Source organism: Lampetra planeri, chromosome 41, assembly GCF_965212315.1.
Source record: "Lampetra planeri chromosome 41, kcLamPlan1.2.h2, whole genome shotgun sequence".
Taxonomy (NCBI): Eukaryota; Metazoa; Chordata; class Hyperoartia; order Petromyzontiformes; family Petromyzontidae; genus Lampetra; species Lampetra planeri.
In genome coordinates, this window is record NC_136147.1 from 8138002 (window position 1) to 8154078 (window position 16077).

The window sequence follows — 16077 nt, forward strand, 5'->3', positions numbered from 1 at the left end:
TAGACTCTGCGCCTCTGCTACACTCTCCACTCGCCTCGTGTAGACTCCGCGCCTCGGCTACACTCTTCTCTCGCCTCGTGTAGACTCTGCGCCTCTGCTACACTCTCCACTCGCCTCGTGTAGACTCCGCGCCTCGGCTACACTCTTCTCTCGCCTCGTGTAGACTCTGCGCCTCTGCTACACTCTCCACTCGCCTCGTGTAGACTTTGCATCTCTCTCTCTGGCTACACCGTATGCATACTCGGCTCGTGTAGACCTTCCTCTCTCTCTGGCTACACCGTATGCATACTCGGCTCGTGTAGACCTTTCTCTCTCTCTCTGGCTACACACTATACATCACTCAGCTCGTGTAGACCGTTCTCTCTCTCTGGCTACACACTATACATTACTCAGCTCGTGTAGACCGTTCTCTCTCTCTGGCTACACACTATACATTACTCAGCTCGTGTAGACCGTTCTCTCTCTCTGGCTACACACTTATACCTTACTCTCCTCTACTCTCCATTACTCTCCTCTCCGGGCTCTATCTCTGCACCTTCGTCTTCATTCTTAGATGGTTCCACTTCTCCCCCGTGTTCCTCTGTGCATCACCTTATATACCTCTTCTTCCCGGGAGACGGAGCGGATGCGGACCTCAACGTCGGCACCGCTCCTCAGTTACCCAATCCCCACGCGCTATCTCTACGATCCGGTTCCGCTCAGCGCGTGTTTCCACTCCCCGACCAATCACACCGCGCTGCTACCCGATCACTCCCTCTGGGCGCGTCACCGGCACACAGCCAATCAGCAGCACTACCCCCACCCGCGCACTGACGCCTGCTCCTCCCCGTCAGCGCGCGTCACCACACACACACCCGTACATACGCGCTGGCACACGACGTATACACCCAGCGCGTATCACCACTACATATGTAAAAAATTAACCCGTAAAAACAAAGTTTTTCACTATAAATCCTTTATATGCGTGGCGGCTAGAGTCCTCTCGTCCTCTGGCTTGAGATGGCTGCCACCTATGGGTCAGATGATTGCCTGCCACCATTAAGCAATTGGAAATTAAGTATAAACATTTTTTCCTAAAAAGTGTAAAATCTTTGAAAAAAAATTTCACGAAAATTAATTGTCACGCACAACGAGTCTGTGTGGAAAATGTCAGCTCGATTGGATCACGGGAAGTGGGTTAAAAAACGACCGAAAGATTTGCACGGTCGTAAGCGCGCAAGCAAGCAAGCAAGTGAACTTAATATAAAGGATTTAAAAAAAAGTTTTTTTACGCAGGTTTTGATTGATCATGTACAGCATTTGCAATTACCGCACACGCAGCAATCACGGAGAGCCAGCCAAAATTTAACTCCACAAAGTATAGACAGCAGCAGCGAGACGTCACGGAGTTTTGGAGGTCACGGCTGCAGGGCAGGAAGAGCTAAGCTAAAGGAACGAATGGAAGAAAATAGGGCAAAGGTTCTTTGTCAAGCATTGCCAAGTTACAGGCTGACAACATTAACTACCACAACAACAACAACCCAGCCAACATGTAGAGAAATATTGGCGGAGTCCGGGCACCTCCTAACACCCGCAGTAGCGGTATCTCTGGAGGCGGCAGCCCCCCCCCCCCCCCCCGCATTAACCACGGCGACATGCACGCCGTTAGATGGTAGATGGCCTCGAGTTTCGACCAAAGGCCCCTCCAGCTATGGTGCGGGGGGGGGGGCTAAGCACAGCCATCGCTAAATCAAGCCTTCACGGGGCGATGATAAAAATCAGCCGGGTCACACTTTGACGGCCGCGCATCTGCCAAGAGTTTCGCTTGCACGGGGAAGACCGGCGGGCGGGCGGGCGGGCGGATGGATGGTGGGCTATGCGGCGTGGCGTGGCGGCGTGGCTTTGCAGCGTCTGATGTTATCTGAATCCTCGACCGCGAGACACACACACACACACGGACGCACGCGGGCGCACAAGCGCACGCACGCAGGCACGCATGCCCTTTACCCGAGGTTCACCCCTCTATTCTCTCCGTGAGCGTCCAGCCATTAGCAGAGATGCACTATCTCTTCCTCTGGGACCAGGGCAGATGCTGTGTGTATGCGTGTGTGCGTGCGTGTGTGCGTGCGTGCGTGTGTGCGTGTGTGCGTGCGTGTGTGTGTGCGTAAATGTGGAGCGGTAGTGTAGGGGTCAGTGCGCCGCGCTACAAAGCCGGCGACCCGAGTTCGATTCCCGCTCACGGCCATCACCGATGACGATTATCTGAACCGGTCCTGGGCCTCCCCTAGGTCGACTCAGCCTCAAATGAGTATCTGGCGCGGTGAGTAAACATTGCCACCGGGGAAACAAAGGCGGTCGGGCGTGGTGCTGGCCACCCACCCCCTCGTGTACCGTTCCGGCCTTCATAGGTGCTCGCTAACAGCACTTGCTCCTACAGTCTGTTAAGGCTACACAGGGGATCTTTGTCTGTGTGTGCACACACTGGGGCACACACAATAAAAAAAGGCTTGATGGGTCCCCAAGCCATTCCTATGCTAGTGCTTTGTGAACTCTGAGGTTCTGAGTGATGCTTTGTGAACTCTTTCGAGGTTCTGAGTGATGCTTTGTGAAATCTTTGGAGGTTCTGAGAGATGCTTTGTTGGGCCAGGCACAGCGGCAAAGTGAGCTGCCACGCACTGGGAGCATGGATATTGATAATTATCATACATTGCAGACGTTTGTCAATCGACTTTGTGGTTGACGGGCCACCTCCCCATGCAATGTGGGTCGTGAAGAGTTGTTTGACCATACTTCACCACGCTGGTCGGCGTTGGGGCGGGGGCCAGGCTGGCCCAAGTCAGACGTTGCTCGTCACGGATGTGATCCACAGCCAGGAATCAAACTCGGCTCTCCACATACTCTTACTCTTAGTTTTTTTGGTAAAGTCACGTAGGTAAAAAATTAAATTAAAATTAAAAAAAAAATAATAATAATAAATCACGACGTTTCGGAGGCAACACAAGTCTCCGTCATCAGGTGGGACCGTCACAGCCAGATTTGCTGTATCGGCTCTCCACGATCATAGTGCAGTGTGATAGCCATTATACGACCAGGTATAACGATGATACAGTGATAAAATATTAATTGTTATTATATTAAGGTGCTGCTTCCGTGATGGATTATGATGATTATAATTCTGCTGACGATGATGGCGATATATTGATAATCATGATGGTGTTGGTGATGACAATGCTACTGATTATCACAATTATAAAAATGCTACTGTTAACGATGACGATGTTTCCGCCGGTAATGATGATAATGATGACGATGATGATGACGATGACAAGGATGGCGCTGACGTCTTTGCTGGTAAGTGATGATGGTGACGAGCAGTCTGCTGTTCATGATGATGACGATATTAATGGTGGTATTGATCTCCTTGTGAGTAATAATTGTTATGACTGTATGTCTACGTTGATGGCAATGCTCCTGATAAATACGACGACTTAATACGATGCCGATAATGATCATGATTATGCTGATGATGATCATTATAGTTTTGTTTCCTGCCGATGCTGCTTGGTGATGCACATAAATGCTCCATTTTGTCATCCCTCGAGTGTCCATAGCATGGAGACTCCGATCACATCTGCTGGGGCTAGACACCCGATCTGGGGCGAATGGGCTGCTCGCTCAAGCGTGTGAGAGCACGCGCGCGCGTGCGTGTGTGCGCGTGTGTGTCCGTGTGTGTGTGTGTGTCCGTGTGTGTGTGTAGTGGTGAACGCGCTGCGCTACGAACCCAGCGACCCCAGTTCGATTCCCGCTCACGGTCAACAGAAGTAACGATGATCTGAATCGGTCCTGGGCCTCCCCTAGGTCGACTCAGCCTCAAATGAGTACCTGGTGCAGTGTGTAAACATCAGCACCGGGGAGACAAAGGCGGTTGGGAGTGGTGTGGTCACCCATCCCGTTGGTTGCTCGCTAACAGCATCTGCCCAAACAGTGAGTTAAAAGGCTATACAGGGGATCTTTGTCCATGATAAAGGTTTTTCTTTGGGTGAGAGCACGTACAAATAAATGTGTCGTCAACTCGCCACCACCCGACACAGCCAATTAATAAAGTTTGTTAATTTGTGGCTAAGTCAACCTAGAGGAGTCCCAGGACAGATTCAGATAATCGTCACCGATATTGGTCGCGAGCTAACCACTCCAGCCACGCTCCCAACACGTGTGTGTGAGAGCACAACAACAATACAAAGATCCTCCAATAGCCTTTATAGAGCGTTGGGGCAAGTGCTGTTAGCGAGCACCGATGAAGGCCGGCACGGCACGCGAGGAAGTGGGTGGGCAGCACTACGCCCGGCCGCCTTTGTCTCCCCAGTGCTGATGTTGTTCACACAACGCACCACGTACTCATTTGAGACTGAGTCTACCTAGGGGAGGCCCAGGACCGGTTCAGATAATCGTCACCGGTGTTGGTCGTGAGCGGGGAATGGAACTCGGGTCGCCGGGTTCGTAGCGCAGCGCAGCGCTAACCACTTCACCACCGCTCCCCGCACACACACAGACACACGTACACAAACACACACACACTCACACACGCGCACACACACACAGACACACGCGCGCGCGTATGTATGCAACAGGTGTGCTCTGACCAACCTTGCCTCCACCTCCCCTGCCCTCTGCCGTCACCCTTTTTATATAATCCCACTGATCTAACGACCTTAAAGGTACCCCCTCGAGCGAGCGCGTTTAAGACCCCGACTCACGCGCGCGCGCGCGCACAAGAGTGCGCCTGTTCACCGCCCGGTGCGCCGCCACTCTCCCGCGCATGACAGCGCAATCTGCATCTCCATCTGCAATTACATCGCGTTTCGTACGCAGCGGCACGGATGGGCGAATCCAGAGCTCGCAGTTGCCCAGACGCAGGTCTCGTCAACAACTTCGACTTATTCGTCTTCATCTTTTCTACTCGTCGTAGAGGAGGATGAGGAGAAGAGTTGCTGCGGATTTTTTAAAGTTTTATTCGAGTCTGGCCTCGTGCTGTTTCCTCCTTCCGTTTGCTTTTCTCAAAATGTGATGACGACCGTGCCCACGTGTCGACTGCTGCTCGTGTTCGCGGACGTGCTGTCGGCATCGCGCCCCGAGATGAAGCTTCCGTTCGGAAATCTCAACTGTGTGAACCACCGCGTGTTAGAGGATGCCCCGTAGAAGCAGCTATCATAGAACTAATTGTCATCTTTTTCACTTAACTTATTTTTGTATCCACAAACTACGGGCTTGGTGGAGTAGGAGGAGGGGAGGTGTACTTTCCTGCATTCCGATTGCACGGGAAGCAAACCAATAAAAAATTATATTCATCGATGCTATTTAGCCAGAGTAAGAATTCAAATGTGGTTTTTGTGTGTGTGTGTGTGCGCAGTCATTGGTGACCAGCCTGAAATCCTCAACACTCGAGAACCTGGTTGAATCACAGGTGGCTGAAACGCAGATTTCAATAGAGGACATTAGCCGTGCCAGCTCAGTGCCCTGACTACTGAGCCACCATGTGAATGAGGCAGTAAGCCACTCATATCCTTTATACAGCCCGGCCGGCTTTGTGTTAGGGCGCTTGACTCACAATTGGGAGGTTTGTGAGTTTAAATTCCGGTTTGCAGGTCGACTTAAGCCCAACACCTCTATGGGGAAGGGCGGGGGGTGGGGGAGGTTCGTAAATGAATCAAATAGGTACCACTTCGAGTTAAGTCAAAGGTGCACATACGTAGCAAATGTACACTGCCAGAGGAATGTGGAATTTCCATCACCGGCTCAGGCACTGCCGTAAACTCAGCGTGAGCAGGGGTACGCTTTGAACGTTGATACCTTTTTTTCAGAAGTGTAACTTTTAACAATGATTTATTGCACTGATCAAAATTATCTTTTACTCAATACTGTGTTCACTTTCGTAGAGACATACCGACTTAACCTGACAATTTGACGCAACTGACTGGAGATTTAATAAAACCAAGAGTAAAAGCATCCCTCTGCTCAAATGACTTTGGAGCGGCGGCCATATCAATTTGCAGCCCTTCAGCCAGCGGTGACAATTCCACATTACTATGACAGGGCACATCTCTCTGACTAAAAAAATAGAAATGCTGGTTTGCAGTGTTCTATGAACAACTCATAATCTATAAATATATATACATTTTACACGCATGATAGAATGCAAACATCGCGAGCATTGTAAATTATATTAATTAAAGAATCGTCGAATTAATAATAATATGGTTCCAACCGCAAAACTAAGGGCATGCTTAAGATTCTTAGGGTTCAATTGACGTGCTGAAAGGAAAGGTCCCAAACTGCTAAACTGAGCAGTATATTGGATCTTCAGCGTGCCCTAGACATGCTAACAACTCACTCAGCCACATCAAGGCCCCCCCTCCCTCCCACCCCACATAGAGAATTCGAAGCAGCGCATCGAGAAAAATCGTCCGGGGGTAAAACCAGCACGGCCGCCCTGTGCTAATTTCCAAGCTGACCTCCCCCATAATCACTATCATCATTTCCTCTCCCATCATCCTCCTCCTCCTCCCTCCTCCACCCCACCGCCGTGCGCGCTCTCTCCCGAGAGGCGCAGACTCCAACGAGCGTCTGTGGTTAAAAAAAAAAACTCCACGACACCCGAGCCAAACGCGGGGGCCCAAAACCCCCCACCCCCCCCCACGGGCGGAACAAGAGCAACAATGATGAAGCATAAGAGGCAGTGAACCGCCCTCTCGTCTCTCTCCCGTGTGGGCCCAGGCTGAGGTGGGGGGGGGGGTCCCCCACCACCACCACCATCAGCAACGCCCATCGTCCTTGCAGGCGTTGTAATTACGAAAGGTGGGTGGTGGGGAGAAGGGCGGGAATAAAACCTTTTCACTCCGACAAGCGGCAATCTTGCACACCTTGCGTGAGTGCGCGTGGGGTAACCTCTGTGTGTGTGTGTGGCAAATCGTTGCGTCCCACGCCTTAATTGCGTCGCTTGTTAAGTTGGGCTCTGCCCACTCTTATCCCCCCGTGTGCGCCTCTCTGGGTGTTTTTATTCTCTTAAAGAGCGGCGCACCTGGGACGCTTTAATGAGGGTGCGTGGGGCACAGGTAGAATTAATACGCGAGTGGGGAAGACATTTATAATGCAGGGAGAAGGGGGGGGGGATGGAACGGTCGGAGGAAACGAGAGACAGGAAAATAAACTCGGCGTGGTTCTGCAGAAAGGCGCTTCCCATTCACTGCCTTCGTCAATTAAGAACACAGCAGCGACAACGACGACAGCCGCCACTCGCCACTAAGTGGCGGTGAGGTCACCACGGCGCCCGTGCCAGGCAAGGTGCACTTTGAGGCCATGCGAGGTGTCCAAGGATCTCTCCGCTGGCAGCAAGAGGTCACGGGTCAGACCCAGGTGCCATGGGGTCGACTGACTGAGATGACTGGCAGATGCACCAGCTGTGCACGCTACTGTGCCAAAATTATGAAAGTGCACAAAGACAAAGATCCCCCGTGTAGCCTTAACAGACTGTTGGGGAAAGTGCAGTCCGCGAGGACCTATAAAGGACGGCACGGCACACAAGAGGTGGAGTGGCCAGAACCGCACCCGACCACCTTTGTCTCCCCAGTGGTGATGTTTAGACATCGCACCAGGTACTCATTGGAGGCTGAGTCGACCTAGGGGAGGCCCAGGACCGGTTCAGATATTCGTCACTGGGTGTTGGCCGTGGCATTGGAATGGAACTCCGATCTCCGGGTTCGTAGCGCGACGCGCTAACCGCTGCCGCGCACACGCACACACACACGCGCGCATACGCGTACATCCGCACACACGCGTACATCCGCACACACGCGGCGATGTGTGGACACCATGATTGTCTGCAGCACTCTACGTGGGCCGGTTCGTGGTGGGTGGGTGTCTCCCCTGTTGATGACGACGGTAATAGGAAAGGTGCAGCGGCGGGACGTGCTGCGTGGGAGCCCGCGGTTTTGATTACAATGACGAATCCTTCTGATGACATATTCACCCGGCAAAGCCACACGTGGGGTGCCAAGAGTCTCTTGCAGGAGGGCCCTGCTACATTCGGATGATCGGTCAACATCAAAGGCATCGTGTGTGTGTGTGTGTTTTAGCCATGGGAGAAAAACCGGATATCTTAATCTGAAAAAAAATCAAACGATTCATTTTACTTTACGTCCTTCGCGCAGAAGGCATCTCTCAATCGCCGGGGAGGATCCCACCGACAAACTGGAAGGCTGCCAGGCGGTGAGCCGGTGGCACCAAGCTTCTCTGCAGTTCTCTATATATGAAGATGTTTCTCAGCCGATTAGTGATGAGTGTTTATTATGCGTGTGGGAGGACAGCGGAGCACTCGGTTTGAACTCATGCAGAACAGGGGCAAGGAACACGTGTGTATGTATGTTGAACTTCTTTCGCACCGTACGCAGCCACCCGTGCTAATCGGAGGCACGGGGGAAGGACGACAAAATAAATATAAAATGCACGCTATAAAGAAACGAGTTTTCAATCGAGATCATTTAAAAGTGCATTGCTCCAGTGGCTTCCTAATATCGAAAGGAAGAGCGTTCCAGACGGCCGCAGAAGCGCATTTGCAAACTCCAGAGAGGTGCCCAAGCCAACGATTCAAACCGGCCACGGTAGTTAAATTCTACTATAAACGAAACAATAATTTTTATTTTACCAAATAAGGCGCACTGAGCTATAAAGTTATTTTTCAGAAGCGACCTGGCCACACAAATCATAGCTCAACGAAGTGGCTTATCACGTGGAAATGTATAGCAGCCAAATACTCTAAATGCATGTTTATAAATGTGGAGGGAAAAACCAGAGGACCCGGAGACAAATCCACACGACCACGGGGAGAACACGCACACTCCAAATATACAGCAGGCGTCAGGGTTGGGATCGAACCCACGACCTGCTGTACACCAGGCGAGGTAGTTAACATCTCGCCACCGTGGCGCCCCGGTCAACGTCAACGCGTCTCCCCGCTCAGGGGACAGCGGTAACACAATGTGAGGAGGTAAAGGGGAGGCACTGCAATTGCTTGCTCACGCCACTGCTGGCAGAAAGGGGCCTCCACCAGAGCGGGCTCCAGAGAGGCACCTCTCCAGGGTACTTTGGCCTCCTCTTCCATCTCGTCACCCTGCCATCCCGACGTTTACCGCGTCGGACCAATGCAATGGGCGTGCAGGCCGGACTGCGACATAGACCTGAGTAGTGGACTCACCAGCAGTTGCGGCAGCTGCCCGGCCAGGATGTCCTTGAGGTCTCGCGTGTCCTCGTGCCGAGCCGGGTTCACGTACTGCCAGCGCTCGGGCACGAAGGGCCACTTCATGTCCCGAGCGTCTTGAAGCAGGGCCACCAGCTCCTCGGACAAGGGCTCGTCGCTGCCTACGTCCCCCCCCCCCCCCCCCCCCACAGACACACACACACACGCAGACACACACAGACACACAGAGACACACACACACACACGCAGACACACACAGACACACACACACGCAGACACACACAGACACACACAGACACACACAGACGCACACACAGATACACACAGACACACACAGACACACACAGACACACAGACACACACAGACAGACACACACACACAGACACAAAGATGAAGATTCCCCCGCATAGACTGTTGGGACGGGTGCTGTTAGCGAGTTGCACATACGACGGCTGGCAAGGCACGCGACACACACACACAGACACACACAGACACACACAGACACACACACAGACACACACACAGACACAAAGATGAAGATTCCCCCGCATAGACTGTTGGGACGGGTGCTGTTAGCGAGTTGCACATACGACGGCTGGCAAGGCACGCGACACACACACACAGACACACACAGACACACACAGACACACACACACAGACACACAGACACAAAGATGAAGATTCCCCCGCATAGACTGTTGGGACAGGTGCTGTTAGCGAGTTGCACATACGACGGCTGGCAAGGCACGTGAACGAGGGGGTGGTGGGTGGCCAGCAGCACGCCCGGCCGCTTTTGTCTCCCACGCGGCGACGTTTACACACATCGCACCAGATACTCATTTGAGGCTGAGTCGACCAAGGGGAGGCCCAGGACCGGTTCGGATAATTGTCAGCGGTGTTGGCCGTGAGCGGGAATCGAACTCTGGTCGCCGGATTCGTAGCGCAGTGCAATAACCACCACATGTCCGCTCCCATCAAACATACATACACACGGACACACATACACACATACACACACGGACACACATACACGTGCATTTATAATTAAATTATACATGCACTCGTAGATACTTGCACATACTTACGACATGAATGCCCCCCAAATACTCAAATACGTATAGACATATATACGCGGAGATTATACAACACTCATTTATACTTCTGATATAAACACACTTCGGTTATAAGGACACATCAGCTAGAAACACTTAACTTATTATACAAGTACACCCCTGATACAGATACACATCTGTTACAAGTACACATCTGATACGAGCACTCTTTGGATATATGCTTGCGTATGGCATTATGTTCAGGAGGTGAATGCCAATGTTAAGATCTGCTCGTCATGAGAGGGCTTCAGGAGAGAGTTTGTGGCGTTTTGCTCATGCTTCTCTGCTGTAGGAGTGAGTTTGTTATCCTCCACCCCACACCTCCAATTAGCACGGTTGGCTACGTACGGTGCGAAAGAAGTTCAACATACATACACAGACAACAGTGGTTTTACGATGTTGGTCCACATATTATTGCGTGGGAAACGGTCACCCCACGTTTTCACGTCACCTTTAGCTGCGTCGACAATTGGTAGCGTCATCTCGGCGAAACGGATGGGCGATAAAATTCGAATCCAGATATGACCGGCACACTTATGATCCGAGCAAATGGATCGTGCTTGGGATGGGCGACCGCCACCGCACACAGAAGACAGGTTTGTGTGTGTGTAGGCGTCGTGTGTGTGTGTGTGGGTAGGTGTCGTGTGTGTGCGTGTGTGTGTAGGCGTCGTGGCCAGGTGATTGTCAGTGCGGCAAAATCCATTTGTTGTTCTGAACTCCCCCTCCCTCCCTCTCCCCCACCTTCACCAACCCGTGCCGGTGTGGTCAGCGCCACGCCCTTCCAATGGTTTTGATCACAACGCTGCGCCAGGTATTCACTTTAGGCCGAGTCAACCTCCGGGAGGCCCAGGCCAGGCGGAGACAGCCAAGGGGCAAGAAGTGCTGAGAATTATAACCCGGGAATTGGAACTTTGGATCGACCGAATCGTCGTGCGGTGCGCTAACCACAGCGCCGTTGCCCACACACACGTGCGTAGGCACACTAAAGACACAGGTAATATGGTTAGACTATTGGGGGAAGTGCTTGTTCGCAAGAACCTATTAGCGCAGCGTAGATCGCAAACGAGCGGTTTGGCCAGTGCTACGCCCGGCCACTTTGTCTCCGCAGTGCTAATGTTTATACAGCACACCAAGGTGCTCATTTCAGGCCGAGTCAATCTAGTTGATGCGCAAGACTTGTTCACATGTCATTTGCCACTAATGTTAACTGTGTGTATAGTGCAGTGTGCTGACCATTATGCCATCACTCCTCACATACACAGTAACACAACAACTGCCGTTAGCCACTAAGTGCCGGTAACATCACCACGGCGCTTGTGCCAGGCTATGTACACTTTAAGGCCACGTGAAGTGTCGAACGCTCGCTGGCAGGTCACGGAACAGACCCAGGTGCCATGGGTTGTCTGACGGAAATGACCAGCAGATGCACCATCTGTACTCCCTACTGTGCCAACTTGCTATGTTTTAACCGCCTGGCACTCCGCTCGTTGTTGTGAGCTTCGCTCCTCTGCCCTCCGTTGTTGATGGAGGGCAAGTGCTTCCAACTGCCCAGTAGCGTCCTTCACGAGCCTCCTCCACAGTGGTCGATCTTGATATTGCTGGTACCAGTCGTTGGCAAGTCCACTCAGCTCCACGTCAACCTGTACTAGATCAGTCTCTCTAGCAGGTGCCATGCCCATTTAGCCCTCTCTATCCGGCCAAACAGAAGATCATTGGACATGTGATGGCTGGGCATGCGGGCTACATGACGCAGCCAACACAGCCTCGCCTGCCAGAGGAGCTCACCGATGGGACAGTGTCGAGATCTTTCACGAACACATACACACATACACAAATGCAGATACACACCGGCGTTCAAACACACACAAATACAAACAATAACAACAACCGTTGTTCGCCGGCAAGTTTTTTTGGTGGCCACTTGTGTTGCTGATTGTTGCTAGCCACCTGACAAGTCGGACCTTTGTACCTGTGCTCAGCAACTGTGTTCAAGAAAAAAAGAAAGTGCCGTTGACGTCACAACAGCGCCTGTGCCAGCCTAGGTGCACTTGGAGGCGGCGTGCAGTGTGGAGGAGCTCGACACGGGCAGGAGAAAGGTCACGGGAACCGGCCCGGGTGTTATGGGTCATTTGATTGACACGCGTGTGTCTCTCACACATACGCGCGCGTGCACACATACGCGCACAGCAACTGTAAACACGCGGGAGCCGCACGGTTGGACGGTCCGAGGCATTTCCGTCGGTTGTTGCCCTTCCTGTCCGCGCTGTTTATAGAAGATCGCATCAACACCGCTCCGAGTGCATGCACTGGCGTACGCGCGCCACGGCCGGGCTATCATTACCGGCAATCTTGCTTAATCAAGCCCTACACAGCAGGCGCCCATTCATCACCGGGCAAAATCCCTTCCAGCGCATTCTGCTGACATGTCACAATTTCCTCCGGTGAGTTCGCGCGCGCGCGCGGCCACGTGCCCGCACGTGTGTACGTACGTACGTGCGCACACGTGCGCGGACGCGTGCTGTACCGACGTTCAACGTGCACTGTCCTCGGACGTACGCAGCCACGTGCCGATGCTCCGGATCAAGATAATTGATTGAACAAAGGTGATCAAATGCGGCAGAGACTGCGTAACAGTCGTTTAGATAATTGTGCTATCACGTCGATGGGCAGCGGTACACACATGCACGACGCTTTGTCACGTGTGATTATAATGATTCGGGATGAGGGCCTCCACACGCCGTGCGGGTCGTGGGGGTTAATTGACCCAGACACCAATTCGTCTCCTAGTTTTAATTGATTATTGGGGGTTGATCATCTACCGTGGCCGTCCTAAGCCACTGGTGGAAATTCCACATTCCGTGGCAAGGGGGAGGGGTGGGGGTGTGGGGGCATGTCACCTACAGGACAACCACTATTAACATCCAACAAAGTGAAATGCACTCATTTTTATAAAACACGGGAGAGATCACGTGAGTGGTTTACCTCTCGATTGGGATTTGAACTCAGCACCTTTTCTGACTGCAAGCCGAGCCTGCTGCCGCAGTGCCCACTCCTCCGAAGCGAGGTTCATCATTTATTCATTCCCATCCAGATGGTGAAGAACTCACGCGACGCGCGACTCGTACTGAAGAGGGTTACGAGTTCAGATTTTGATCGGGGGTGCTTTCAACTCGGTCCATCATTTCTGCCCGGGTCAACAAAACGCCTGCCACTTTTTTTTTGTGGGAAGTCACCAGCGGGCTTTCCGTTTTGTAAGACTGGCCCCTGCCATAGGAAAGTGGAATTGGAACCAATCGTTCAGGGGTCGCTCTCGCTCTCGGAGGGCTTTGACAGAGAAGACGCCTTGACGCGCTTGCGCTATTCGGTCGGCCGTGGCCGCGTCCGTTCACACGCTCGTAAATTGTCTATCAGAGTGCTCCTTGTTTTCCCTGTTTTGAACGCAAACATCACTTTAAAGTGCAACCAAATCTCAAATTGATTCCGTGTTTAAATTAAAACCGTATCTACCACAAATTGCCTTTCACATCGCCTTGATTTAAAAATTAATTGCCTGTTTTTGTTGTTGTGACCATTTGCCTTCATTTCATACGATCTGTCCACATTCTAAAGCTGTTCTTTAAACATCTGTTATTTACCGGACATTAATTTGTGTTTTATTATTTCACATTTGTTTTGAATTTCATTCCACTTTGTTTTCAGCTGTGTGCTGTAATTATCCTTCACCCATGTGCTCCTTGGGAAAGCGAGACATCTGTGTCTCTGTGGGCTCTCACCCGGTTTTAAATAAAGGATGTATCTTTCTCTCTCTCTTTCGCTTAGCGAATACCAAAGAATGGACTGGACAGCAGGTGCTTCGGAAAATTACAGCGATATCCCAGGGGGAGAGGCAAATAAAAGCTTCCTGGTCACCAACCATCCAAACGGCAGACAACACTAACGAAGGAACACATTCATCTATTGGTTCACCGGCATAGGTTATCGCGAGCCCGACTCTGCTGGTTGAGACATTGAATGTCAAAGGCGGCGCTGGGTTTACTTGACTTCATCCAACGCTGCTGGAAATATTCACTCTCCCATGGGATGTGAAAAAAAAAATTATACGCAGAGTGAAAATATGAGGGAGGCGTTACATCTGCGTATTTACCGAGTTACTTATATTCTCTGCGATGATAATAATAACAATTTACATATGTAAGGGGGATTTCATCCGTAGATCCCAATGGATCCTCAGCGGTTAAATTACGCGCTGCGATCTAACAACAACAACAAAAATGATGAAAGTCGCGGCGACGAATCACAGCGATCGGGAAGGGCCGCTGCGCATTTCAAAGGCGCTTTTGCACGTGTCTCACCGTGAGGTAGCGCTGCCCCCGCGGGGGCAGTGGCATCTCCGTCTCGCAATGCCCCCAACTCCTGCAGACATGCCCTTAGGGCAGCCACCATCACCTCCTGGGTGCTCATAGAGAGAGCGAGAGAGAGAGAGAGAGGGAGGCTCTCCGATACGCGTCCGGGGACAGGATGATTGATGGCCAAACTTCTCGCCTCCGAGCCCAGATGTGACTCCTTGAGTTGCGGGGGGTGGGGGGAGGGGGGAAAAATGAAAAAACAAAACAAGGGGGTGAGCGAGCCGCGAGGGAGTGGTGGCGAGGGGAGGGGGGGGGTGGAGAGGGTTCAGGGGAAGGCGATGGGGGTGTTGGGGGTTTGGAAGAGTTATTCTTTCAATAAATAGAGGGGTCATGAATCGGTTGTTTTCTTTTCCTGACAGCTCAGCGGTACCCCAGCTTCTGAGTCCAAGGTTACGCCGTCGGTCGCAGGCCACGCTCGCAAAGTTTCGCGTTTCGGCGTCGCTTCGTGATGGAAAATGGTTGCGTTTGGTGCCCATTAACTTAATCACCTCCGATGAGTGCGGTTGCCTACGTACGGTGCGAAAAGAAGTTCAACATACATACATAATCGTAGTTTTTCTCTCTCCCCCAATTACATTCCAATTTTATGATTATATTCTCCTGGACATCTGTGACAAAAAGAGCTGTACAGTTCATTGAATTCCTCCAGTATAAACAAATATTCTGATTCTGATATTCCAATCACATTCCAAGACTGATTATATCAATCAAGGGGTGGCCACTGCCAAGGTGGTGCCACTGAACTTGCGATGCAGAGGCCTCCGCTTCAACTCTATCTCCCGGCGTGGCAGCTGAAACGACGGGGGTGGGGGTCAAGTTTATTCAATCAAACATTTCCGCGGACCACCCACCCCCCCCACATCCCTGGTGACAGAACGCCTTCGATTCCCTCTCTAAATACCAGCAATACAAAAATTATTTAATATTACCGAAACATAAAAAAAATTAACGCAGCTTCAATTATTTTTGTTAAGTGGTGGCATTTAGATCCTAGGGTGAGGGTAGTTTAATCAGGGTAGTGTACCGAAATTCATATTTTTTACAATTATTATTTTTCAATATGATAAGTAAAATATGAAATAACGTCCACCGCACACCACCTGGGGGAGCTGTCGCGGACCCCTGGGTGGTGCTACCGGGGACCGCTCTCTGAGAACGACCGCTGTCATTACCAACAGAGTCCATATGACAGCGCTCCCGGCCAAACGCAACAATAAGGCACCTCGCACGCATCCCCAGTGACACGTCCACGTAGCAGGGATGTGATGCGGTTCCCTGGCTGTGGTTGGGCAGAGGCAATCGATCCACTACACGATTTGCAAAGTCCTC

The 16077-nt window shown here is 51.7% G+C and overlaps 1 protein-coding gene across 1 annotated transcript in view; it reads right to left on the bottom strand.

Annotated features, from left to right (window-relative positions):
• Window positions 1-16077, bottom strand: part of ALPK1 (alpha kinase 1) — a 74736-nt gene that overhangs the window by 34542 nt on the left and 24117 nt on the right. Inside the window, exons 2-3 of the mRNA XM_078613499.1 lie at window positions 14695-14905; window positions 9227-9390 (exon numbers count right to left, since the gene is read on the bottom strand). Coding sequence (XP_078469625.1) covers window positions 9227-9390; window positions 14695-14803 — 273 coding nt within the window. The 5' untranslated portion in view covers window positions 14804-14905. The remainder of the gene's footprint in view (window positions 1-9226; window positions 9391-14694; window positions 14906-16077) is intronic.